This window comes from Equus przewalskii, chromosome 1, assembly GCF_037783145.1.
Source record: "Equus przewalskii isolate Varuska chromosome 1, EquPr2, whole genome shotgun sequence".
NCBI classification, from domain to species: Eukaryota; Metazoa; Chordata; class Mammalia; order Perissodactyla; family Equidae; genus Equus; species Equus przewalskii.
This window is the reverse complement of record NC_091831.1, coordinates 135,146,986-135,174,424: the sequence shown is the minus strand read 5'-3', so window position 1 is coordinate 135,174,424 and position 27,439 is coordinate 135,146,986. Positions and strand designations below refer to the sequence as shown.

Below are 27,439 nucleotides of genomic sequence, written 5' to 3'. Positions count from 1 at the left end.
TCAACATCACTAATCATTAGGGAAATACAAATCAAAACTACAATGAGATATCACCTTACACCTGTCAGAATGGCTAAAACTACCAAGACAAAAAACAACAAACGTTGGAGACGATGTAGAGAAAAGAGAACCCTTATACAGTGCTGGTGGGAATTTAAACTGGTGCAGCCACTATGGAGATTTCTCCATAAAAATTTATCCAAAAAATTAAAAATAGAAATACTATACGATTCAGCTATCCCAAAGAACTTGAAATCAACAATTCAAAGAGACTTACGCACCCTTATGTTCATCACAGCATTATTCACAATAGCCAAGACATGGAAGCAACCTAAGTGCCCTTCAACCAATGAATGGATAAAGAAATGGTATATATATACAATGGAATACTACTCAGCCATAAAAAAAGACAAAATTGTCCCATTTGCAACAACATGGATGGATCTTGAGGGTATGATGTTAAGCGAAATAAGCCAGACAGAAAAAGACAAACACCTGATGATTTCACTCATATGTGGAAAATAAACAAACACATGGACAAAGAGAACAGATTAGTGGTTACCAGAGGGAAAGAGGGTTGGAGGGGCATGGTGGGCGACAGGGGTAAACGTGTACATATATGGTGATAGATAAAAATTAGACCACTGGTGGTGAATATGATGCAGTCTACACAGAAACTGATAAACAATAATGTACACCTGAAATTTCACAATGTTATAAACCATTATGACCTCAATAAAATATTTAAAAAAAGATTTTTACAAAATGCTGAAGGATTATTAAAAGAAAGAAAAGAAATGGACCTGTCTTCTGTGGTTGAAACCCCTTGAAAGCTAACTTAATTTGTGAGTCCACGCACTACTCTGGCTTACTGGGTTCCTGACGGAGTGCAGAGTCCTTTTAGGGCTTGCTGGAGGCACATAGGGGCGACTGCACCGACCCCCCAGGGATCAGGCCCCGCCCCAGCCGTATGCCGCTCTCTGCTCTCTGCCCCAGAGCGAGAGCGCGGGACTGGACCAAGTCGGCGCCCCGGAGGGAGGCTGCCCGGGATGTGGTAATTCTCGCGGGAAGATGCATCGTTGCCTCGGCAACGGCGTCGCGGTCGCGAAAGATGGCGGGGCGAAGTCTCGGCCTCAGGGTCAGTTCAGCCCCAGACTCCTAGGTAGCAGGCGGGCTAGAGGAGGCCCAGCCTCATTTAAGATCGGGTCTGAAAGTCTCTCTTTTCCAGAGACGGAGTGTTTCCGGGACTCCGCTCCCGCCACGCGTTCAGCAGCCTGCTACACCTCGACGGGACCTCCTCGCCAAGGAGGAAGAATATAAGTAAGAAATTCGGCGGTTCAGCTTTCCTTTCTTTCACCTAAATGAGGCCACTTAACAAGTACTTTTCCTGTGACTGACTGGATTTGGGGACCACTCGCTGTCTAGCATTCTCTTCTCATGGTCCCATTCGCTTGCCCTTCTTCATCTTTTCTCTTTGACTTGAGTTCCCCTGCGTCCTAGAAGGTCTTTGAAGTGGGCAAACATTTAACGCAAGAAACATGTTCGTCAGCAAGATGATAATGCTAGAAGTGGTTTGCATAATAGGAATTGCCACGAATAGTTCAATTTCTAGTTTAAGGAATTCTACTTAATTTCGATTTCCTAGAGTTTACGTATGTACATTTCTGTTAGCTTGGTTTCTAAATTGAAAGCATGTTTCTCAGGGCAGTTGGAATTACCGTTCTCATCCACGTTTGGTGGTGTTGGGAGTTTCCGTATCTGCGCTCAGTGTAATTACAACTGTCCTGACAATACGTGCTTTCATTCTTGGACCACTTCCCTCTTCATCCCCCAGTTTTCACACAGATGCAAGAGTAATCTTTTAATTTGATTGTGTCACTCCCTTGCCTAAAACTTTGCAATGGGTTCCTGTTGCACTTCAAAAGGGCTGTCAGATCTGGCTCCTGCCTCTTGTTTGATCTTGTGCTTTCTTCTTTGGCCTACCACTCTCCAGCCTCACTGGCCCTTAGTTCCTAAAGTTTTTTCCTTCTCTTTCCTTGACGGCAATCACACATACCTTCTACCTGTAATTCTCAGAGTAGCCTTCCTTGCCTATGCTAAGTAGACTCCCTTGCAACTCTTTTTAAATTGTCTTATTAATTTTTCTTTGCAATTAGCATGGCTTGTTACAATAAACTTACTTGTTTATTTTTTGTTGTCTTCCTCCACTGGACCATAAGTTCCACAAGGTTGGAGACTATGTCTTTTGTTTGCCATCGTATATACCCTTACAAAAAATTATATTTTAACAGTTCACTTTCTTTTTAAAGTAACTAATTTACTTAAAAATTTGGAGAACATCCTGACAGTTCCTCAAATGGTTAAACATAGTATTACCATATGATCTGTACTTAAAATTAAAACATATTTAAAGTTAAAACTGACATATACTGTCTTTAGATGAACTGGACACATGCAACTTGTCATAGCATGTAGGAACATAATCACCCTCCTCTATTTGATGAAATGGGCCTACTATTCCAATTCAAGAGTGTACTTAAGCGATGGATCTGTTGTCCAGATACAGTTCTGAATCAGCTGTGCTCAAACCCCAAACGGTTATTTTTATTATCATACACCAGATAGCACTGAATAGCTGCATTGATTAGGTTAATTTCTCTGGTTATTTAAGGGTATATTTTGCACCTGCCTCTGGTATGGTGTTAGGGATATGGTCCTGCTAAAAGTCAGACATCTATAGGAGCGATTGTATTTTAGCAAAAGTTATTTTGTGGTGAAGGCACCCAGTTGTTACTTGTTCTGTTATCTGTACTCTGAAGTGTGCAAATCTGAGGCAATTGAACAGAGTAGCTCCCAGGCTCTACCTGAGCTTGTAGATCACTTCTGCTCCATTCAGAGGAGTAAAATGTCTGGCTGGGGATTCTTATAGACAAGAATATGAGTTCATGACAGAGTATTTTGCCACATGTTGTCTTCTCACTAACCATATTGGGATGTCTTTTCAGTAGGTGGAACACAGCTCTTCCCAGGATTCCCAATCCAGAATCTTCTATAATCAAATAGTTGGAGGAAGTAATCACTATCTGAGAGGACAGACTAAGGAATATGCCAATCAACCAAGTTGAAAAATTTGCCAAGCTTCATGCCTACATCATAAACCAGAGAGCTAAGCAATGAGACTATGTGACATCTGTTTTAGTTGGTCTTAATAACTTGTAGGGTGAGCTTCCCTCTGGCAACCTGCTGTCCATGTCAGTTACATTGGATTTGTAGATTAATTTGCAGAGAACTGACATCTTTATGCTATTGAATCTTCCCCTCCATGAATATGGTACATCTCCATTTACACAGGGGGGTTTTTGGTGTCCTTTAATAATGTTTTGTCATATTACTACATAAATATCTTGCATATGTAATTTTTTTCAAGGTACCTTATAGTTTTTGTTGCTATTTTCTAATTGCTTAGATGTGTAGGACCATTATTGATTTTTGTATGTTGATCCTAAACACATTTATATAGATATAGATTGTCAGCTCTGCTTAACTCTCCTGTTCATTCTGTAGAGTCCCTTGGATTTTTGATATAGTTATATGTAAATTATGATAGTTTTGTCCCTTTACAATTTCTCATGCATCTTCTTTTTTTCTTGATCTGGTTAGAACCTCGAGTGCAATATGAAATACAAAAAGTGATGGTGAGCATCCTTATCTTGGTTATGATTTTAAGGAGCCCACTTTTAATAATTTATCACTACATTTGAGGTTTGCTGTAGTTTTGGTAGATTTCTCAGGCTTAAGGACACTGTTTCCCTTATTTCCTGTTTTGAATGAATGTTAAATCTTATCAAATTTTTCTCCCCCAAATTAATTTAGGTGATGAAATTTTTTTTCACTCCCTTGTTTAATGTTTTAACATACTGAACTACAAAGGTATTTTTCTTGTTTTCCTTAAAAAAATTCTGGATTTGAATGCTTTAATTTTATGTAAGTTTTTTTCATCTATGAACAGAAGTGAAATCGGTCTTACACTTTTTTCTAGTTCTTTTCCTTTCTGATTTTGATATCAGTGTTATCCTAGCCACATGAAATAAGTTGAGTAGTTTTCCTTTTTTGTTTTATTCTGTTCTTGGAAGCTTTTTGTAATTAGAGATCATCTGCCCTTTGATAAAAATTGTGAAACCGAATCTGGTGTGGGTTTTTTTTTTTTTTGCCTATCAATTCAGTTTCTTTAATAATTATTGTTTTCAGAATAAATTTTAGTTATTTGGTAGTTTTTTAGAAAAGTGTCCACTTCATGTATATTTTTAAACGTATTAGCATAAAGTTTTTCTAACTATGCTCTATGTTTTAAATCTTTACTGTATCTGTAATCTTATATACACCTTCTTTTGGGGACTTTCCAACACTGTTTATTTTTATCTTCTCTCTTTTTTTCTATCAGGCTTTCTGGGAGGTTTATATATTTTATTGGTCTTTTCAGAGAATTAGCTTTTGATTTTATTGCTAATCAATTTTTCTTTAAATTTCATTAGTCTTATCTTTATTATTTCTATCTCTTCTAATTGTGGTGGATTTATTTTTTCCTTTTTTGGCTTTTCTTATTTTTTAATAAATACATTTAATTTCTGTAAATTTCTCTCCAGCTACAGATTATCTGTAAGGAACTGTTTTGATATGTATATCTTTTGTGGTTATTTAGTTTTAAATATTTTATGATTTCCATAGTGATTATTTAGGAATATGTTTTTTAGCTCCAAAGCTTATGTTTGTTTTATTTTTGTTATTTTTGAATTTACTTTTAATTGCACTGTGGTCAGAGAATGTGTATAATTTTGATTTTCAAAAATGTATTGCAGCTTGGTTGTGACGAGGTACCATGTTCCAATTTTGAAAATATTCTGTGTGTTCTTTGATAGAAAATATATTTACTATTTGTTGACTAATCTGTTAGATCAAGCTAATTAATTTTGCTGTCCGTAATATTAGTGTCCTCACCTTTTTTTTCCTACTAGCTGTATTGGTTTCTGTTAGAGGTATACTAAAATCAACTATAACTGTAATTTTAAAAAATTCTCTTTATAATTGTGTCCAGTTTTGTTTGGGGGTTGTATTGTTTAATTTATTTAAATACTTGAGATGAATTATTCCTTTCCTTATTACATAGTGTCTGTTACATCTTTTTCCTTCATTTCATTCCTTTATTTTCATTCCTTTTTTCATTCCTTTATATTCAAACTTTTTGTGTCATTTAGCTTAAAGAGCGTTTCTTTTATATCTATCTCATAATTTCTGCCTTCTAATATGTGAATTTATATTATTTTGTTTATTAATTTGAAGTTGTTTGGGCCATCTTTTTGTTCGCTTGTTTTCTATTAACTGTGCCTTTTCTTTGTTTGGTTCTTTTCTGTCTTCTGTTGGGTTGAATGAGTTTTCATTATGTCTTTATTTTTCTTTCATAAAGACGTTAGAAATGCTTTAACTTGGTTTCCCCCGTCTGTCAAGTTAGATAATACTTCCTCTTTGTTTTGAATACCCCTACTTGTTATTGTTATAGTCTCTACCAACTTAGACTTATCATGATGTTTTATAATTTCTTTGCTCTTCATGATTCAATTTACTCCTTCCTCAAGTGTAGAACCTTCATTACTTCTCTCTGTGAAAACCTGAGTCTTCAATTCTCCAGTCTTTTCTGAAAATTTAGTTACTTCGTGCTTGTTCTTCAAAGACAGTTTAGCTGAACACAGATTTCCAGATGGCCAGTTTTTCAGCCCCACAGTCCATTAAAGATATCATTTCCTTGCCCATTGGAATCTAGACTTGTTGATGAGCCACCTGCTGTCAGCTTTTTAGATAATCATGCTGGGAGACTATTTTCCTCTGTTCTTTTTAAATAGTTGCTTTGGTAATTTAAAGAATATTCTCTTTGTCTTTGAAGTTCTGCAGTTTCGCTATGATGTGTGTAGGTGTGGATTTGTTTTCTTAATTCTGCTTGAGATCCATACCTTTCTGCATTTCTGACAAATTCTCAGCATTATCTATTCAAATATTGACATTCCCTCCTTCTCTGGGATTTCCTTCTGCACCTCTGTTAGGGTGATATAAATCTGTCTTTGCGGTACCCTCTGTCTTCAGTGGATGTTAGCCTCTGACTCCCACACGTCCGTCGGTTTCTAGCTGTTAAGCTGTTTTGGCTTCTGTTCCTGTTTACTGCTCTCACTTTGAGTTGCTGCTTTATTTTTAGTGCCAGGGTATTTCCCTTGCCTGAGTTTGAGCTTTAGCGGTATTTACTTCATTACGTTTTATCCTGCATTTCCATGGGTTTGGAGCAGAAGAATAACCTTCTGAGTCATCCTGGTCTACTGTATTGACCAGAAGCTTCTAATGGCTCTTGTTAGGGAAATGTGAAAAATCAGGTGATGGCATTTAGGTGCAACTTTAAGTCTTTATTAGATATTTTTGTTTTGACTAACTCATCCTAAGATGTAAAAATATTTCTTAAAACATCAGACTGCTTTAAGAAGAAAATGGTACTGCTTTTTTTTTCCCCTCTGGGAGTGGGGGTCATCAGTCGTTTGTGATACTTCTGAATCACATATCTAAAACAGACAAATAAGATATCTCGTTTTTAAAGTTGCGCAACATATTTCTTTCATATCACTTTAAAAGAGGCTAGATGGCCTAGAAATGTGACCTATGAATAGAATAAAAAAGTTATATGCTTTGGAAGATGCTTATTATAGTGTTAACCTTTAAAAGTGAAAAAGGGACTTGAACCAACAGTAGGAACAGTTTAGTACGTTATGTTAGCTTCAACTCAGAATATTTTGTAACCATTTAAGGCACTAATTATAAAGATTATGTAGAGATAAACATATTCCTCTATATTGTTATGGGAAAATGTACAAAATTGTATATATACTATAGATGAAATTTAGAAGGGAATATTAAAAATAAAAATGATTGGATGATGGTGGTAGGATTATGAGCAATTTTCCCTTTAAAAGCAGTTTCCTTCAATGGTATTGCCATTCTTGCAGTCTAAATGGGGCCAAATAGTTTGAAATTTTTTTTTTTAAAAAGGAGTGGCAGGGGGAGGTCAAAATAATTACCTTTATTTCTGATGAAGCTGATATTGAAGTACCCAGCTGAGGTGCTAGCCTCATTAGATGTGCTCACTAAACCCCAGATTCGCCTTCCCAGTCACAGCCACACCCCAGACCAATGCAGGCCTCTCCCTCACCCTGCCCCGCTCCTGTCGCCAGTTGGAGTTGATCCCAAGAAGATGAAGAGTGGAACTGAGTTGAATCTGCCAGTTTATTCTTCCTAAATAAGTCATTTCACCTGAAGTGAGGGCCAGAGAGAGGCCAGGAATTCACTATTTTGATTTCTACCATGAAGGAGGAGGAAGCATGGGGAGTTGGAGATAAGTGTTCTAATAGGTATGTTAATTTTAGAATAAAAATGTCATGTGTATGTTTTGGCATTTGTTGGTTAGCTAAGGTGTAGTTACTGAAATTTAGTTACTTTTATTTTTGTTAGAATCTTCAGTATATCCAAATTATTAAATTATTTTCTGCTTTTAGGCGTTTAAATGCAGAATTGGAGGCAAAAACGGCTGATCTGGTTCGACAAGCTGAGGAAGTAATAGTAAGTAAATGCGCAATTATTAGTAATTCCACGTAAGTGCTAGTTTTTTACCTTTTTAACTTGATGTATAACATACATATGAAAAAGTACCCAAAGCATAAATTTTCAGCTCAATGAATTATCACAAATTGAACATGAATATCTGTATAGGTTTGTGTATAGATGCATGTGTATGTTTTTGATAAGCACACATTTTCTAAGAGCCACTGAAAAAGTCTTTTCTATTTAGGTGTTCCTATCATCTAATTAATAAGAACATTAATATTTAATAATCTTTCCCGCTATTTTAAGATTAATATGTGAGATTGGCTATGTAGAATTAACACTGGGAATTCAGTAAGGATAGACATAAAATAGTCTGTGGACAGAAGCTGAATAAAGGATAACAATTATTACTAATATTCAGATGGTAATTTGTTTCTTAGACTCTGCAGCTGGGTAACTCAAATTCTTAGGGCTAGACCGTCATCACAGGAAAAATGTAGAGGTTCTATCACTAGACAATGTAAGTATATATTGCCCCATTCTGGGTACCACGCTGGTTATTCCTACGTTAGCATTTTTCCTCAGGCATCAACATTCCCATTGTTAATTGATAGGATGTAGTAGCATCCTTAGAGGAATAGGGTGGCTGCTTTCAAACCTTTTTTCAGTTCTTATTCTCATTTAATTATATTTTTTTCTTTTAAATCCCCTCCCCCCACCGTGGAGTCGTTGGGGGCAAGGAAGTATAGGCAGTATTTTATTTTAATGCCTTATACAGAGCCATTATTATTAGTTTAGGAATAAATATATATAATATTTCAGGTAGTATATTCAGATAATGATAGTTACAGGTTTGCTAGGTGCATTTGTAATTAAATATTTTATTAAAAATAAATATTTTCTTACATCTTTTAGTTTTTGCCAGTGTCTGAAGAGCAGGAAAATACTTAAAGAAACCCAGTGTTACAGTGGAAGGAGGGATTTATTATGTATTCTGTTCAAACAGTCTTCTAATAAGGGCCTTTTTTTTTTTTTCCAAAAAAGAGTAGACCAGGAAACTGGGAAGGGCTGGGAAAGGGCAGAGGGCATTCTCGCCCCCACAGAAGTAATGGATATAACTTTTGCCACATTGATGAACTTTTGTTTACTCACTTTCATTTCTTTTTTTTTTTTTTAAGAATCTCTGAAATTTTTTATTTTTTTATTTTTTTCCTTTTTCTCCCCAAAGCCCCCCGGTACATAGTTGTATATTCTTCGTCGTGGGTCCTTCTAGTTGTGGCATGTAGGACGCTGCCTCAGCGTGGTTTGATGAGCAGTGCCATGTCCACACCCAGGATTCGAACCAAGGAAACACTGGGCCACCTGCAGCGGAGCACGTGAACTTAACCACTCGGCCACGGGGCCAGCCCCTCACTTTCATTTCTTGATATATCTTTTCCAAAAGCTTTTACTCTTAGTGCTTCATTTTTAGCATCTGTGAGCTTTTCTTAACGTTGAAGCTTTGCGTGATTTGAGACAAGTCTTTCTACCCATTAAACATTTCTGTTTTTATTTCTTGTGAATTTAATTTCCTTTGCGTGTTACATAAGATGAAAGACTTTAATGTAATGGAGAAGCAGGAGTCAGATAAGATCATATAAAGGCATTGACACTCTCACATTTTCCCCTTATAATTGACTTTCTTAACCCAGATTGAATGAAAGGTGAAACTACATGATTCCAGACCTTATTTTTATACTATAGCATTTATAATCCTGTGCCTTGATTTCATAGAAACTGTGGACAACTCTGAAATGATTAATTATGAGAAAGGCACTTGAATGCATCCTAGTTTTGTGTTTTTCCTTCCTATATGGCTTGTCTTTACTCATTTAACTAGAGAGATCAGCAAGAAGTACGATCTAGGCCTACTTCAACACAAATTAAATCATATGAAGAAGAAGATGATTACAGTTTAAGGTAAGTGACAAATTCTTGAACACCTCTTTTTTTTTAACTGGGTAAATGCTGTAAGATATTTTTCTTTTTTTAAATTGAGGTATAACCGATGTACAACATTTTAGTTTCACATGTACAGCATAATGATTTGATATTTGTATGTATTGAGAAATGATCATTACAGTAAGTCTAGTTAATGTCCGTCACTGTACATAGTTACAGAACTTTTTTTCTTGTGATGAGAACTTTTAAGATCTACTCTCTTAGCAGCTTTCAAGTATGCAATACAGTATTAATAATAGTTGCCATGCTGTACATTAAATCTCCATAACTTATTTATTTTATAACTGGAAGTTTGTACCTTTTGATTCCCGTCACCCATTTTGCCCAGACCCCAACCCCTAGCCTCTGGCGATCACCAGTCTGTTCTCTAAGAGCTTGGTTTCTTTTTTTTAGATTCCACATACAAGTGAGATCATATGGTATTTGTCTTTCTCTGCTGGCTTATTTCACTTAGCATAATGCCCTTAAGGTCCATCCATGTTGTCGCAAGTGGCAGGATTTCATTCTTTTTTTATGGCTGAATAATATTCCATTGTATGTATATACACCACATTTTCTTTATCCATTCATCTGTCAGTGGACATTTAGGTTGTTTCTATATCTTGGCTATTGTAAATAATGCTGTAATGAATGTTGGGGTGCATATGTCTTTTCGAGTTAGTGTTTTCATTTTCTTTGGATAAATACCTAGGAGTGGAATTGCTAGATCATATGGTAGTTCTATTTTTAATTTTTTGTGAGTCTCCATACTGTTTTCCATGGTAGCTGCACCAGTTTACATTCCCATGAATGATGCACAAGGGGACCCTTTTCTCCATGTCCTCATCTTATCTCATCTTTTTTTTTTTTCCTTTGGTGAGGAAGATTTGCCCTGAGCTAACATCTGTGCCAGTCTTCCTCTATTTTTTATGTAGGATGTGTCTACAGCATGGCTGATGAGTGGAGTAGGTCCTCACCCAGGATACAAATCCATGAACTCAGGCCGCTGAAGCAGAGTGTGCAGAACTTTAACTATTTGGCCATGGGACCAGTGTCATCTCATGTCTTTTTGATAATAGCCATTCTAACAGGTGTGAGGTGCTATCTCATTGTAGTTTTGATTTGCATTTCCCTGTTGGTTAGGGATGTTGAGCTTCTTTTCATGTAGATGTTGGCCATCTGTATATCTTCTTTGGAAAAATGTCTATTTAGATCATCTGCCCATTTTTTAAATTAGATATTTTTTTGTTATTGAGTTTATGAGTTCTTTATATATTTAGGATATTGACCCTTTATCAGATATTTGGTTTGCAAATAATTTCTCCCATTCAGTAAGTTGCCTTTTCATTTTGTTGATGGTTTCCTTCGCTGTGCAGAAGCTTTTTAGTTTGATGTAGTCCCACTTGTTTATTTTTGCTTTTGGTGTCAAATCCAAAAAATTACCGCCAAGACTGATATAAGGAGCTTACTGCCTATGTTTTCTTCTAAGAGTTTTATGGTTTCAGGTCATACATTCAAGCCTTTAGTCCATTTTGAGTTTATTGTTGTATATGGTGTAAGATAGTGGTCCACTTTCATTCTTTTACATGTTACTGTCCCGTTTTCCCAGCACCATTTATTGAAGAGACTGTCCTTCCTCCACTGTATATTCTTGACTCCTTTGTCATAAATTAATTGACCATATATGTGTGGCTTTATTTGTGGGCTCTCTATTCTGTTCCATTGATCTCTGTGTCTGTTTTTATGCCAATATCATACTGTTTTGATTACTAAAGCTTTGTAATATAGTTTTAAGTCAGGGAAAACACCCTTTTTTTTGATGATGTATGTGGATCTTTTATTATATAAAACTTTTTTGCAGGTAAGTATTTGAAATCTGTAACTTGAAGAATACGTAATATATAAAATACTAATAGCTGGGGAGTTCTACCAGTCAGACAAAATGTAAACCCTTCACCTACTTTATCTCATTTAATTCTCAAAGTATTTTGAAATAAATGTTATTGTCCTCATTTTAAACATGAGGAAATTGCAGCTTTGAGGAGTTCAGTAGCTTACCCAAGGACGTAGAGATAGTATGTGATTTCACTGAAATCCAAGCCACAGTTGATAAGATTTCTAAACCTGTTCTCACAGATTCTGCCTTTCTTTTAAAATTGTGTATGAAGATTAGGTAAAAATAAACAAATTAGCAAAAATAAAATATATTAGATCTTTTCTTTCCTTGAATTTTACATGAACTTCAGATATGTCAAGAAATTAGGGAACCAAAAAAATATTTAGGAATAAATTTAACAGGAAAAGTAGAGGATCTGTGTGAATAAACCTATAAGATCTTGTAGTAGGGGCAATGGTGATCACCAGATCTTCCAAGTCTCTTGCTATGAGCAGAAGTCAAATCATTCTCTTCCAAGCCTGAAGAGACAGGAGTTGGTGTCTGAACTTTCAGCTAACTTTCTTTGCCATGATCAGTGAAAATTTGTTTGGCAAAACCTCCCAGCCTGGTCTCTGGGTGACCATGTGGAATATAAGGAAAAAAGGGCCTCCCCTCTCTTTCTGCTGCTACTTTGGGTTTGTTAAGCCCCTGAGATTTGGGGTTAATATCTTAGCCCGTCCTAAGGAATGCAGCAGTTGGCGTTGAGAGTAGGGTGCTGTAAGTGCGGGTTTAGCTTTGTAGTCAGGTGGTAGTGGCAAGGAAACTGACATTGGAGGCTGGAAAGATAGAGGAATGCTGGTATGTAGTGGCAATGAATTTAGTAAAACTGTCACCTTTGGTAAACTGGGAGGCAGAACAGATTTCTAATGAACTTGTGCTCTAGGGAAAGAGATGGGAAAACAGTATTAGTAAGCACTGTTACTATTAGCTGTATTTGGTGCAGCGTTATAAGAAAGACAAATTGGGAAAGAATTGCCTTTTTGCAAACAGACATGAAAGGAAATATGGAGATTCTAGGAATTATAGGCCTTGTAATATTGGAAAAGTTGCCTGCTTCTAATTTTGATGAGGTCCAATTTATCTGCTTTTTGGATGCCTGTGCTTTTGGAGTTACTCTAGAAATCCATTGCTAAATCCAAGGTCATTAAGATTCACTCCTCTATTTCTTTATAGGAAAGTAGTATAGTTTTAGCTCTTACCTTTAGGTCTTTGATCCATTTTGAATTAATTTTTGTGTATGGCATGAGATAAGGGTTAACCTTCATTCTTTAGCATGTGGATGTCCAGTTGTCTTAGCACCATTTGTTGAAAAGAGTATTCTTTCCCCCATTGAATGGTCTTGGCACCCTTGTCAATAAGCTGACCAGAGACACAGTTTTATTTTAGGACTGTCAATTCTGTGTCATAGATGTGTGTATCTATTTGTATACCAGCACTACACTGTCTTGATCACTCTTGCTGTGTAGAGTTAGCTGCTTTTAGACCTCAAAATTATGAGAGAAAATTGAGACAAATCTTTGAGTAGCAAAAGCCTGTTAAAGCTCAACTTTGAGGCAAAGATCAGAGTAAAGGTATGCTCTTCACAACTATTGGTAAAACTTTCCAATGGATTAAGGTTCTTCAGGGCAAGGATCATATTAAATAGCACCTAGTGAAACTTTCCAGTTGGATAAAATGGCTCAAGGCAAAAATCTAACTAAAGGCGTATTCTCTCCATAGAAGCCTGACAACTTCAAAGTAACCCATTTTTAAATTGGTGGGGGGAGAGAAAAGTGGAGGATGGACAGAAGGATGGAAGGGGAGAGAGAGGTGTTCAAGGTAAAGTAAAGAAATAGTCTTGGAAAGAACCGTGGGTGTGGTAATGACACAGGGAACTGACTGGAATCAAATAGTAAGAAATGAGTTTTTGAGAGTTGTACTAGCGAAGAAACTTTGAGTGATGGACTAAAACTGTTTGTGACTACTTAAATCTTGAAAGAGCTATGGGTCCTCTCGGTCTTCTAAGATAAAGAAGCAGGCTGTGAGAATTGCACAGCTGTTAAAGGGTATAACGTTTAAACACCTAGAGGGCGTAGAAACAACAAAGAAATGTGTAACTTAAGTGCCAGTATATTCGTCTCATACTTGAAATATTGGAACATCAGTCATTAGGTCAAAAGTTTTATTGCATACGATCCAGCAATTCCTCTCTAGAAACGAAGACCTGTGTCCTAGCAAAAACCTGTATGCAAATGTTTATTACAGTTTTATTCATAATTGCCAAAAACTAGGGACAACTCATATCTATCAAGTGGTGAATGGATAAACAAATTATATGTTAATGCAGTGGAATACTCCTGGCAATAAAAAGCAATGAACTACTGATAGGGCAATAACACGATGCTAAGTGAAAGAAGCCAGACTAAAAAGTGTATATACTGTATGATTTTATTTATTTGACATTTCAGAAAAGGTAAAAACTGTAGGGACAGAAATCAGATCTGTGGTTGTGTGGGGCTCAGTGGGAGAGAAGGGGATTAACTGCAAAGGGACACGCGGGAACTTTTTGGGATGACAGAAATATTCTCTATCTTGGTTGTTGTGGTGGTTTCATGACCATATAAGTTTGTTAAAATTTATAGAACTGTACATCTAAAAAGGGTGTATTTTACCATATGCAAATTATATCTCAGTAAACCTACAAAAATAATCTTTAAACACCATTGGTGCCAGGTTCAGCTATTGGTGGTACAATGGTGGATAAATAGACCAGGTCCTGCTCCCGAGGACTTAATGCCTAGTATGTTGCTTTTTAATGGTTTTTGAAATTTAAACAAATTTTTCATAAAAAATACTTTTTTTACATCATCATTTGATATATACATATATATGTGTACGTATAATGTGAAACTATTCATCCTTATTATATGTAACGCTGTCCAATATTTTATGGAAAATCATGTTTAACAGTTATCAAAATTCCAAAATTTGGATTACAAATAAAATTTGGCACAGCTTTTATCCAGTAAATGAAAAGATTGAAATGATGGTAACGACAGCTAATCCCTAGTGTCTGTTGAAGCAGGTGAGAGACTGATTTCACAAGCATGAAAATAAATCTGTTGGTTTTCTTTTACTAAATTTTTTTAAGTGCAAAGTGGTGGTGACACCTCTGTTTAGATCAGGCGGCTCTTTTTTTTTAATGCTACTGTTTGAACAGATGGCTTGTACCATGTGAAACATGGCGCTTGACTATTGGGAATTGCTAAGGATGGGAGGTAATTCTATAAAGAGACAATCCATGTTAGCTTGGATCAATGATAATTCACCTAAATGATTATAGTCAGGCAGTCTATATTAGAATAGGTCTTCAACATCCAGGGTTCCTCTGTCAAGTAATATGGTAGGGAAATAAGAATTTAGTTCCCTAATAGTATAGCATACATATCCCTCAGTCTGCTGGAAGCAAGGTTCACCACACAAATCATTTAAATCATAAAACACGCAAAACCTTTCATGGAGAAGTTTTACATAAATAATCAGAATACACTGATGCACTGCATGACGATGTTTCAGTCAATGACAGACCACATGTGTGACAGTGGTCCCATAAGATTAGTACCATATAGCCTAGATGTGTAGTAGTCTATCCCATGTAGATTTGTGTAAGTACGCCCTGTGATGTTCACACAATGACAAAATTGCCTAACAACACACTTCTCAGAATGTGTCCCAGTCATTAAGCAGCACATGATTGTACTGTTTAGTTGATTTTTCATGGAAATACACTAGCAAGTAATAGCGCTCTGTTCAACCTGAAGGAGGAACATAACCATTAAATGTCTTTTAGCTGATAGGTATGTGTATGTGGTGGGGGAGGCATATGGAAGGTGTAGAAAATGTAAGGAAATGGCAAATATTATTTAAAATGAGGGTGATTAAAGAGGACACTTAAAATTTGTATAAAATTTGAAAACCTTTCATGTCATATGTGAGAGTGATTCTTTAATCTCTGTAATTTTAAGATATTTTGAAAGCCTTGTCTTTTCCCCAGAGCTATTTCTAGTTCTTTAAGAGGTCATAGTCATATTTAATAATATCCATCTAAGTATATCTTTGTGTTTAATATTGAAAAAACCTATATATGACTAGTTCGAGAGGTGGCATCTGATGGACAGAAATGTTGTTTTTCTGTCCTCTACTATGGGTAGGAGTTCTCAGGGGTTTGATGTAATTTCTTAGTTTTTTTTTCGTAGCAACAATAGATACTAACTTGGTAGGTTTTCAGAAATATTAACACATGTGTTGGCGAGGATCTAGAAAATTGATGAGGGGTAGGCAAACTTTTCCTGTAAAGAGCCAGAGAGTAAATATTTTTGGATTTGTGGGCTATGCAGTCTTTGTCACAACCACTCAACTTTCTGGTTTTAGTGTGAAAACAGCTCTAGACAATGAGTAAAGGAATGGATGTGGTGGATTCAGCGTGTGGGCCATAGTTTGCAGACTCCCATAATCACTCTTCATTTTAAACTACAAACATATTTTGTCCATAAAAATGAATTGTATTTTAGATGAATTTGTTAATACAGTTAGCAAATATTTAGTGCCAATTTAAGAGTTTATATGCCAGTTACTGTGGCAAGTACTAGGCATAGAGCAGTGAACAAGGCAGACATGATTCGTACTCTCGTGGAGTCCACAATGTAATGGAGAAAACAGACATTGACCAAGTATTTAAATGCATTAGACAAAGAATAACAATGGGTGAGCTCACAATAAAAAGCCCTGTTTGTAAAATAGGTAATCTTTGTGTGTAGCCAATAATCACTCCTTATGATTTCCATTTGTTAAAATTTGTGCTGTACTTTCTTACAACAATATTGACATCATGGTACATCTTCTCAAAGGTGAATTATTTAACCAAAGCACTTTTCTTGTTTGTGACACTCATTCAAAATCAATTAACATGTGCGTAATAGAATTATAGCAAAGTCTACTTGATAGTTGTTTATTTTCCCTTTCAAATGTAATTGCTGTTGAATTTTATCGTGTCTCAGCCTTAGTATCACCTATTCTTAATTCATAATGCTTATTTTTGGTCTGTAGAGGTCTATTGTCATCTGAAGGGACAGTTCATGTACATTCGGAAACTAAGGTATGAAATCAAACTTTGTGAACATAATTACATTCTGTAGAATTTAGGTTACTTTTCAGGCTTTTCTTAGGCAAAACAGAGAAGGGGTATGGCTTTATAGAAATAGAATAGAAGCCTTGATACTCAGAAGAGATGCCTTCATGAATTGTTGCTCACATAATAAATTGAGTTCTTTTTTGTCTCATACTTTCACAGAACAATTTGGAGAAACATTGGAAAAAATTCAAAACGAAATGAATCTGTAACCAAGGATTTTTAGTTTTCTCTCTGAAGCCCAAATTTACTAGCTAGAAGGCCTGAAAAAGAAAGTATTCATATACAAAGACGGTGATTTAAAGGTTTATTCATTCGTTTAAATATTTGCAGCGTAGAGATCACTATTGCAGGTGCTGTGTACACTGGGGTCTGCAAGGTCCCCAGCCATGGGGATCTAGGACAAGTGTACGTGAAGGCCTGTCTGGGGAATGATCAGTGAGGAGGACTAAATTCTGAGTCAGGACATCCAGTCTAACATTCCACTAGCTAGCTGAATATCCTTGAATCTTTGGGACTCATTTTCCTTATCTTTGAATCTCTTGGTCCTGATGAAATCTAGGTATTTTCCAGCTATACAATTCCAGGATTCTTTACAATACAATTAGATTAATTCCATGAAAATAGTAATGCTTCTATATAGTAAACTAGCAATTCTGTGTATTAAAAAATTGCTTTCCTTGGCAAATAAATAGAATCTAATTAATCAGTGGTTTAAATTCTTTTCATGTAGCCAAAGACCAAAAACATTGATCCACTAAATAAGGTTCAAAACAAACTACACTCTGCAAATAAAGGAAGGAAAACAAACTCGAGGTATAGTACAGTTTAAAAAGTATTAGTTTTTTGTTTAGTTTTATAATTCACAGTATCATCATTCTTAATTATTAAGCTCTTTCTAGTTTTTTGTTTAGTTTTATAATTCACAGTATCATCATTCTTAATTATTAAGCTCTTTCTGTTTCTCCAGATCTTTTTATACCCAAAATATACAAAATTACACTGTATATATCTTAGTCATATTCAATAATTTGAAACGTTTTCTACTCAGATGTGTCTTGCAGCAGTTAATGAACATTTTGTATTGTTTTCTTAAACAAAATCGCTACATTTAAAATTTTTTGTGTTATTTTTCGTGAGAGATTTTCTTAGAACTGAAACTAGAACCTAGGTGTCTTTCTCTACCTAGTTCTCTCAAATGGACTAAATAGTTTTACGCTTTTTGAGCATTTAACAGAGCACCATTACATTTTTGTGTATATTGAGATACAGAATGACTTGGCATGCTCTAAATAAGACTATAGTACAATTATAATTTACATTTTATTGTTTTTGGTGAGAAAGAATTCGAGACTATTCTTAGTATTTTAAGCATAAAAAGGGGACCCAGGAGCTCTCTAGAACAGGAGGCCTAGAACAGGAGGGCCACGCCTGCTGTGGGTTGCATCAGCCAGCTTCTTATTCACAGGAAGTCATTAAATTTACATGTCTACTACTTCCCCAAACTGATAATTACATTATAGTTCTGGGAAAATCTTTATTAGTTCTTGTCTTTTAATTGGCTAAGTAATTTTTTTCTTAATAAAAGAGAGAAAAAAATAGAGTGAAGGGATGAGGAAGAGAAAATCTAAAATAGATTGACAAGAATATACAACTATGTACCGGGGGGCTTTGGGGAGAAAAAGGAAAAATAAAACCTTTAAAATAGATTGATAAAGGAAAAGAAAACATATACTACATATATACATAACTGGAAAGGATTATCTTATTTTCAGACTTCAAGTTTACCTTTTAAAGAAAAGATTGTTTTTCCAAAATAAATTTGAAGCCTTTGCTTATGTGTGAAAAGTAATTTTGGCTTTAAAATAAGTAAAAATTTATAATTACGGCTTTAGAACCTTGATGAGTTAGGTCTGGCCCAGTCCTAAATGCCTTTAGAAGTGACTTCTGTTTCGTATTTATTCCTTTACCTCATTAAAAAAGTCAAATCCAACTTTTTGGTCAACTTTGATCCTGGTTAGAATGTGTTTCTTCAGGTGGAAAAAAATGTTGAGTTTGCGCTAATAACTGTTCATTCTGTAATGCTTTCTCAAGAGGTATTATTCTTCAGTGTCTGCAGAATTATGGCTAGAGCAATATCAGTTTTTACAGTTCTTCTCCAGCGGCATGTAAAATTAAAAGACACAGGCCGGATTTGACTAGGTCAAACTCAGTACTCTTGGTTTTGCTGTTCACTTGTTCAGAGGCAATGTCTAGACTAACGGGCCCCATAAAGCCTTCCCTAGCTCTGTGGTTGTGTGATTCAAAAGGACTGAAAGTCTGCTAAGTCTCTTAGAATCCTTGAAAGTAGCAATCGTAGATTTCATCGTAAATTTAAAATTCATAATAATTTTTATCTGCTTTGTTATTTGGATAAAAGCCGTATCTAGGAGTCATATCTCCTTTTTATAATATATATAATATGCATTTTTTTTAGTATAAAACTGAAATACCCTGATGTACAAACTGCCAATGATGTTGCCATTCCAGAGGATTTCTCAGACTTTTCTCTTGCAAAAACAATTAGCAAAATTGAAGGGCAACTGGAGGAAGAAGGCTTACCTGATTATATAGATGATGATATTTTTTGTGGTGCTAGTAAAGACATCGGAACAGGTAGGTTTCCTTTTGTTTATTTTTGTCCTTATATCACAATTGCTTAGAAAAGGGTATTTGGGAACTATTTTCCTTGCATTTAAAAAACGTATTGTGATGTCTTGCATTTATTTCAAAATCATCTAGTGGGACATGGTGGTGGAAGGAATGAGTGGGATTATAGATGAAATAAAATTGGTTATGAGTGAATAATTGTTGAAATGAATGATGGGTAAGTAGAGTGTCATTGAACTAGTCTCTCTACTTTTGTATGTTTGATATTTTCCATTATAAAAAGTAAAAATGAAAAAGACTACATAGTATTGCTTTCATTGACCACTGTTCAATTAAGGTTAAAATGCCCCATAGCTTGTCATTGAAACATTAAAATAATTTTAAAAACCATGTTTCTTTGAAGTCCTTTTATTTAATGTTACTGTATTCTATTTATTGAATGTTAAATCAACAGATGCAAAAGGATAAATGAATTATTGATGTAACATCAGGTAAAATAATCAAATGAGTTTTCTAATGAATATTATTTTTTTCTTATAAACTCATTCTTTATGTACCACTAGAAAAATACTAAGTTTCGGTCATGTGAAAACATTACATTAGTTACCAGGAATGCCTCTAAAATTGTTGAATTTTAGACATATTCTGGAGTGTTGGACTCAGGGCCCAGGTCACTATCTTGACAGGCAAAGCATCATCCTGGTTCCTCTTCCATGTGGGACACATGGGGGCCAAGGAATCATGGGGCTCCAGGCCTAAAGCAAACTCTCATTGGGACCCCTGTCCCCTCCCAGCAGGCCTTCCCTACTCCCTGGACAGGTAATCAGAATAGAAATAAATGGTGGTTGGCGCATCTCACGTTGAATCAATGGCCTTCTGGGTAAGAGCCTTGTAGTGGAGCTAGGCAGGTGGAGATGTCTGGAATTGCTCCCTGCTACCCACCCCCAGCAGGGAGAGAAATAAAAAACGATATCCTACCCTGGGAAGAAGAGCAACTTCTTTGCTGTTGTAAGCAAAAAATAAGACAATTGAGTGCATATGAATATAGTTAATGCTAAACTATAATTAATTATGAGTTCAGGCAAGCCGTGTAGCTCCTCTGAAATAGCAGTTTCTTCTTTTGAAAATTTAGCACTTGGAATTAGCTGATCATAAAGTTTATCTTTAAAATTCTCTGATTCTGTGAAAATCATAACAATTTATGTGTAATGATTATTGTGTTGCTTGCTAGTTAGTCATAAATGAGGAGCAATTCATCTGCATTTATTACGTTTACTGACCTATCCAAGCTTTCTGGGGATAGTTGTCAGGAGGGAAGGTACGTGAAGCAGGAAGTTGCCGTTATGTCTCTGTTAAGATGCCTTCAAAGACACAGTGGTCAGATGTTTGCTGTTCCTCCGTACACAGGTACCGAGGGCCCTATTACAGTGTTCCTTCTCCTAGATACAGGAAACCTGCACAGACAGACTACCTTAGATTGCTGCTTTTTTCTTATTGCTGAATCACCTCTCTGCCACTTTGCCTCTCTGTCTTCCCTTTTCAGAGTCCTTGGCCTAGGTGTCCCCCTTTAAGGGGAGCTTTCTCTTATTCCATATGATTGCCTAGAATGGCTGGATTACTTGGGGTAGGAAAAGATCAAAGAGCAGTTTAGTGGCACAGACTGCTTTGTAAGCCTAAAGTTGGCGTGGGATGGGGAGGGGAGGTTAGTGCTGTGGACCTCCAGAGAGACCAGAGCACTCAGCTCCTTGATGATACTACTGAGGTTAGAGTTGGGGAGAGAAAGAGTTGGGAAAAAGTCATGTTCTGCCATTCTTTCTTCCTTCTTTCCCCCTAGAGACCAACTACTGCAAACTTTACACTTTTAAATTTATCATTTTCCTTCTATCCCTTGCTAACCTGGGGTTACATGAGAGGCTAGAAGGAGAGTTGAGGCTAGAGATCTGGGTGGGGTTAGAGCCAACCATGGTTCATCAGCTCCGTGGTAACACTGGGGACGCTTCGTAAGAAGAGTTTTGGAACAGAAAGTTATGTATGGAGACATTCTGTACTCTGCCAGATACATCCTACTGACTTCTCAGAGACAGTTCAGAGTGTTTACTCAAAATAAGCTCCGTGAGGGCAAGGCTTGTCTTATAATATCCGTACTGTGCCTGGAACATTGTAGAGACTTAGTGTTTATTTTTTGACTGAATGATTGAATGAATTATGAGTGAGTTCTAAGTTCAGTTTTCACTTTACTTACTTTTATAGGCCTATAAACCTCAAAGATTTACTGCTGATATTATTGAATAAAAAACTTTTGCTAGCAATGAAATACCCAAGGCGGATCTTCATGAGGGTTTGTGGGAGAAAGCTCCTGCAGTAAGGTGTTAGTGTGTGTCTTTGCTCCTAAGACACACACACTATATTTTAACTTCTGTGAAATCGGGCTGCATATTACAGTCAGTGGCATTTTGTAATCACAATGGCTAGGATTGAAGCTGAGTTTTGCTATAGAGGGTTTGTATTTGTTTCTGCCAAACACTTGCGGACAGTACCGACCTGAGACCACTTTAATTCTGTTTGAGGTGCTTTGGACCACCATGGTGAGTATGAATTCAGTCTGCAAACGTGTATGAGTACTGGCTTGTGGTTCAGAGTCTCAGGAGAGGTTTTTGGGTTTTTTCCCTTTTTCTCACTTGGTTCCAATGTGGGTGTGAACACTTCCTTTCTCCTAGGCGGATTTGTTTTTCATTTACCTTTACATTCGGGGGAGCTAGTGTCTTTGGTGTTCCTAAACAGGGATCTCCTGTTGGAATCCCCATCTTGAGCATTTATTTTTTTCCCTCATAAAATAATGGTCTGTCTTATAATTGATGGTATCTTAGATTCAGCAAAAGATAATAAATATAATTATTTACATCCACAGAGGCACAGATCAGATTTTTAAAGGCCAAACTCCGTGTCATGCAGGAGGAATTGGATAATGTTGTGTGTGAATGCAATAAAAAGGTAAGTTTTTAAAACCTCTCAAAATAAATGCTCTAATATTCAAAGACATTTTAGGAGCAATTTCAGTTATATTTTAAAAATAGCTTCATTGAAATATAATTCAGAGTTAAATTTTGAATTCAAAAATTGTATGTAAATACTGAACTTTGTTCTGCAGATGGTGAAGTTTCACAGAGCCTAAAGAATTTTAAATACTTGTTAGCAATTAGAATTCTCTATATTAGACTTACAAGTGTAAGCTATTAAGTAAGACATCTGACTTCCATTTTTGAAGATGAAAATAGAATATAATTTGTTTTTCTTCATGAAATGGGTATAAATATCTCATCAAAGATCATATGAAGCTCCTCTTGTTTTCTGCTTTGTGTTTTGATACCAAATCTTGTGCATTTTTTCACATAATCTATAATTTCATAACTACAGGAGGATGAAATTCAGGATTTAAAGTCTCAAGTAAAAAACTTTGAAGAAGATTGTGTGAGACAGCAGCGAACAATTAATTTGCAACAGTCTCAAACAGAAAAATATAAAACTCTTTTCGAAGAAGCAAACAAAAAATGTGTTGGATTACAGCAACAGCTGTCTTCAGTAGAAAGGGTAATAATTTTGCTATTTTTCCTAACTTAATGCCAAAGATGCTCTGAAACATTCAAGTTGCATGTTTGTATAGACGCCACTTTTGGTTGTTCAGTTATTTTGTTACTATTTACTAAAAATTCTTCCCCCATGTCTAGGAGAGTATTTTTGACAGCTTTATTGAGATATAATTCACATACATCTCACCATTTTAAAGTATACAATTCAGTGACTTTTACTATATTCACAGAGTTGTGCAACTATCACCACTATCAATTTTAGAACATTTTCATCACCCCAAAGAGAAACCCCATACCATTTAGCCACACAATACCCCAACCCTCTTCCCCCAGTCCCCTCCAGCCCTAGGCAATTCTAATCAATTTTCTGTCCTGATATATTTGCCTGTTCTGGGCATTCCATATACATAGAATCATATAGTATGTGGTATTTGGTGACTGAGATCTTTTGTTTAACATAATGTTTTCAAGGTTCATCTGCATTGTAACACGTATCAGTACTTCATTCCTTTTTATAGAGTAATATTCCTTTTTAAGGGGTAAAAGGATATAACACATTTTATTTGTTTATCAGTTGATGGACGTTTGAATCGTTTCCACTTTTTGGCTATTTTGAATAATGCTGCTATGAACATTCATGTGCAAGTTTTTGTGTGGACATATGTTTTCATTTCTCTTGGGTATATATCTAGGAGTTAAATTGCTGGATCATATGATAACCCTATGTTTAACATTTTGCAGAACTGCTGACTATTTTCCAAACCACCTGCACCATTTTCACATTTCCACACTCCAATTTCTCCACATCCTCACCAATTCATGTGAGATTATTTTTATCTTTTTTTTTTTCCTGGGGAAGATTCACCCTGAGCTAACATCTGTGCCAATCTTCCTCTTTTTTGTATGTGGGTCGCCCCCACAGCATAGCCGCCAATGAGTGGTGTAGGTCCACACTCGGGAACCAAACCTGGGCCGCCAAAGTGGAGTGCACCGAACTTAACTGTTAGGCCACAGGGCTGGCCCCCAGATTATCTTTTTGATTATAGCCATCCTAATGGTGTGAAGTAGTTATCTCATTGTGGTTTTGATTTGCATTTCCCTGATAGCTAATGATGTTGAAGATCTTTTCATATGCTTATTGGCCATTTGTATATCTTCTTTGGAGAAATGTCTGCTGAGATCCTGTGCCCATTTTTATTTATTTGTTTGTTTTTTGGTGAGGAAGACTGGCCCTGAGCTAACATCTGTTGCTAATCTTCCTCTTTTTGCTTGAGGAGGATTGCTGCTGAGCTGACACCTGTGCCAGTCTTCCTCTATTTTGTATGTGGGACACTGCCACAGCATGGCTTGATGAGCCATGTGTAGGTCTGCTCCTGGGATCTGAACTAGCAAACCCTGGGCCGCCAAAGTGGATCATGTGAACTTAACTACTACATCACTGGGCCAGCCCCTTGCCCATTTTTTTAAATTGGAATTTTTAAATTATTGAGTAGTAAGAGTTCCTTATATGTTCTAGATACAAGTCCCTTATCAGATATATGATTTGCAAATATTTCTCCATGAAACCACTCATTGGGTTATCTTTTCATTTTCTTTATAGTGTCCTTCAAAGCACAAACGTTTTTAATTTTAAAGTCCAATTTATCTAATTTTTCTTTAGTTGCCTGTGCTTTTGGTGTGATATCTAAGGGGAGGATATATTTCAGATAAGCTATCCTATTTAAAAATTTTTATATTAATGTAACATTGTGTTAATAAAAATGAAACATACTGTACAGTATTACTTTGCAAGACAGCCATAAAAATTACGTAATATAGCATGTATTGAGATTTAAGTAGTAAGAAAATATGCCATCTTCATTACTATGTCATATTTTCATATAAAAGAGCCTATTTTTAAACATTTTGGTCTTGTATAAATAGCATTATCTTTGGTAATAAAATTTTTAGCATTAGATTTATTGAGATATAATTTATGTACTGTAAATCATCCTTTTTAGTATACATTTCTTTGAGTTTTGACAAATGCATAGTCACTTAACCATACCCATAATTAAGATATAGAACAGTTCCATCATCCCAAAACGTCTCTTGTGAATTTAGTCAAGTCCTCCCCTGCTCCCAGTCCCAGGCAGCCACTGATCTGTGTTTGGTTCTTATATTTTGGCCTTTTCCCTAGCATAGAGCATGTGAGATTCACCCATGTTGTCATTGGTTTCTTTTTATTGCTGAGGAGTGTGACATTGAATGGATGTCTGATTGGCAGTCTCTCACCATATGTGGCTAGTCCAAATTGTGACATGCTGTAAGTGTAAAATAAACATCGGATTTTGAAGACTAAATACAAAAAAGAATAAAGAATGTAAAATCTTATAAATATTTTGTATATTGGTTACATGTTGAAATGATAATATTTTGGATTTGAGATAAGTGAAATACAGTATTAAAATTAATTTTACCTCTTCTTAAAGTGACTACTAGAAAATTTAAAATTACGTCTGTGGTTTGTATTATATTTCTATTGATCTAAGAAACATAGACAAATGGTCTGAAAAAAAAGTGTTGTATCTGGAAACAACTGTTTTAGTTTGTCATGACACTTTACCATTTGTCATCGTGCAAGCAAGCTCTGGCACATCACTGCTCTAATCTCACATAATCTTGAAACCTTGCCAAGTCTTTAATTCTTTTCTTGTTCTTGACCCTCATACCCAGTCCTGTGCATTCTTTCTTCCAATTGTTTTTCATTCATCTCTTTTTTTCAATTTCCATTGCCACTACTTGGTTCAAGCTATTATTATGTTATTTCTGAATTCTCCTCCCTGATTATTTTATATCCTTTTTCTTTTCCTTATCCATTGTATCCTGTACTCTGACAATAGATTAATATTCTCAAAGGACTACATGATTATAACTCTATGTATAGGCAGAAAGGGAACTAACATTTTTTGAGTGCTATGTGCCGGGCAAAACACATTTTACAGCAAGGGAAAAACTGAATCTGAGAGTTTAAGCAAATTGCCCAAGGTCATACAGGAGTGGCAGAGCAGGATTCAAACCGTGTTTGTCAGATGGACTCCAGAGTCTGTTCTTTCTACAAATCATGTAGGCTCTTTCTCTACTCCCCTCCCGCCTCCTCCAATTAAATGGACTTAAACACACAGCTGTTCCAAAATCTCATTGCTGTATAGAGTTGAATATCTGAAACTTTGGGTTCACAATGAATGAACTAAGCAATTATGATGCATTGGCTATCTGAAGCTTTTTATGTTAACTTTCATTGGCTCTGAACTTCCAACTTGAATCCCTGTCTACCTACCAGCCAGAGAGGTGTAACAACTCTTACGGGTTATGTGGAACTCAAGACTGAATCTTTCTTTGCTAATTCCATTCATTTTCTCTATCTCTAGAAACAAATCTCAATGTACAGTTTGCAGAAATGCGAAACAAAGCTTGGGTTTGATGAAGCTGCTTCTATAAACTTGCAAAAGCCAACTATTTAAAAAATGATTATGTGTATTAACTTATTTTAGCTGCTAATACTAACAGATGGAGTCATTTCTAAAATATAAAAACAGAAAGCATTTTATTTCAGCATTGGATTTTGTTTTTCTTTTGATGATCTCTATGTAAAAATCAACTTAATATTGAGGAATAACTTAATAAAATATACTTGCTTTAATTGTAGAATTCATTGAGTTTTGACAAATTAATACATCCTTATAACCACCGTCACAATCAAGATAAAGAAAATTTCTATCACCCCCCTGCAGATTTCTTTTGTGTCCCTTCCCTGTAAATCCCGTCTCTAAGCATGGCCCCAGGCAATCACTGAGCTGCACTCTTTTACTACAGATTGGTTGTTCTTATTCTAAAATTTCAGATAGATGGAATCATAAATACGTACTTTTTTGGGTCTGGCTTCTTTTGTTCAGCATAATGTTTTTGAGATTCATCAATGTTATTGTGTGTTTTGTGGTTTATTCCCTTGTATTGCTGAGTAGTATTTATTTATGGATTTACCACATTTTGTTTATCTCTTCACCAGTTGATGGGCATTTGGGTTGTTTCCAGCATTGGGCTATTAGAAATAAAGCCACTATGAATTTTCATGTACAAATGTTTTGTGTAGACACATGTTTTTGTGTAAAAGGATCCAATATCATTCATGATGTTGGATAAATACCTAGGAGTAGAATTTCTGGGATTTATGGAAAGTGTATCTTTAACTTTTTAAGAAACTGTCAAACTGTGTTCCACAGTGTACCATTTCTCATTCTGACTAGCAATATGTGAGAGTTCCAGTTAGTCTGTATCCTCCCCCAAACTTGGTATTGTCAGTCTTTTAATTTTAGCTGTTCTAGAAAGGCAGAAGTATTGGTCATTTGTATATCTTCTTTTGTGATGTGTCTGTTCAAACCTTTTGCCCATTTAAAAAATATTGGGTTATAGTAAGAGTTCTTTATGTTTCCTTGTCTAATTCCTTTG

At 35.8% G+C, this 27,439-nt stretch overlaps 1 protein-coding gene across 9 annotated transcripts in view; it reads left to right on the top strand.

The window, feature by feature from the left end:
• Positions 1–976: 976 nt before the first annotated feature.
• Positions 977–27,439, top strand: part of TEX9 (testis expressed 9) — a 50,717-nt gene continuing 24,254 nt past the window's right edge. The window contains exons 1-9 of one of the 9 annotated variants that reach the window (XM_008516274.2): positions 977–1,138; positions 1,229–1,320; positions 7,584–7,647; positions 9,512–9,591; positions 16,634–16,682; positions 17,449–17,531; positions 19,192–19,370; positions 22,273–22,355; positions 22,779–22,952. In XM_008516274.2, the coding sequence (XP_008514496.1) occupies positions 1,112–1,138; positions 1,229–1,320; positions 7,584–7,647; positions 9,512–9,591; positions 16,634–16,682; positions 17,449–17,531; positions 19,192–19,370; positions 22,273–22,355; positions 22,779–22,952 (831 nt within the window). In that variant the 5' untranslated portion in view covers positions 977–1,111. Of the gene's footprint in view, positions 1,139–1,228; positions 1,321–7,200; positions 7,440–7,583; positions 7,648–8,860; positions 9,592–16,633; positions 16,683–17,448; positions 17,532–19,191; positions 19,371–22,272; positions 22,356–22,778; positions 22,953–27,439 lie in introns of those variants that run through there. The other 8 variants (XM_070579446.1, XM_070579436.1, XM_070579439.1 and 5 more) reach the window with 8 other exon arrangements.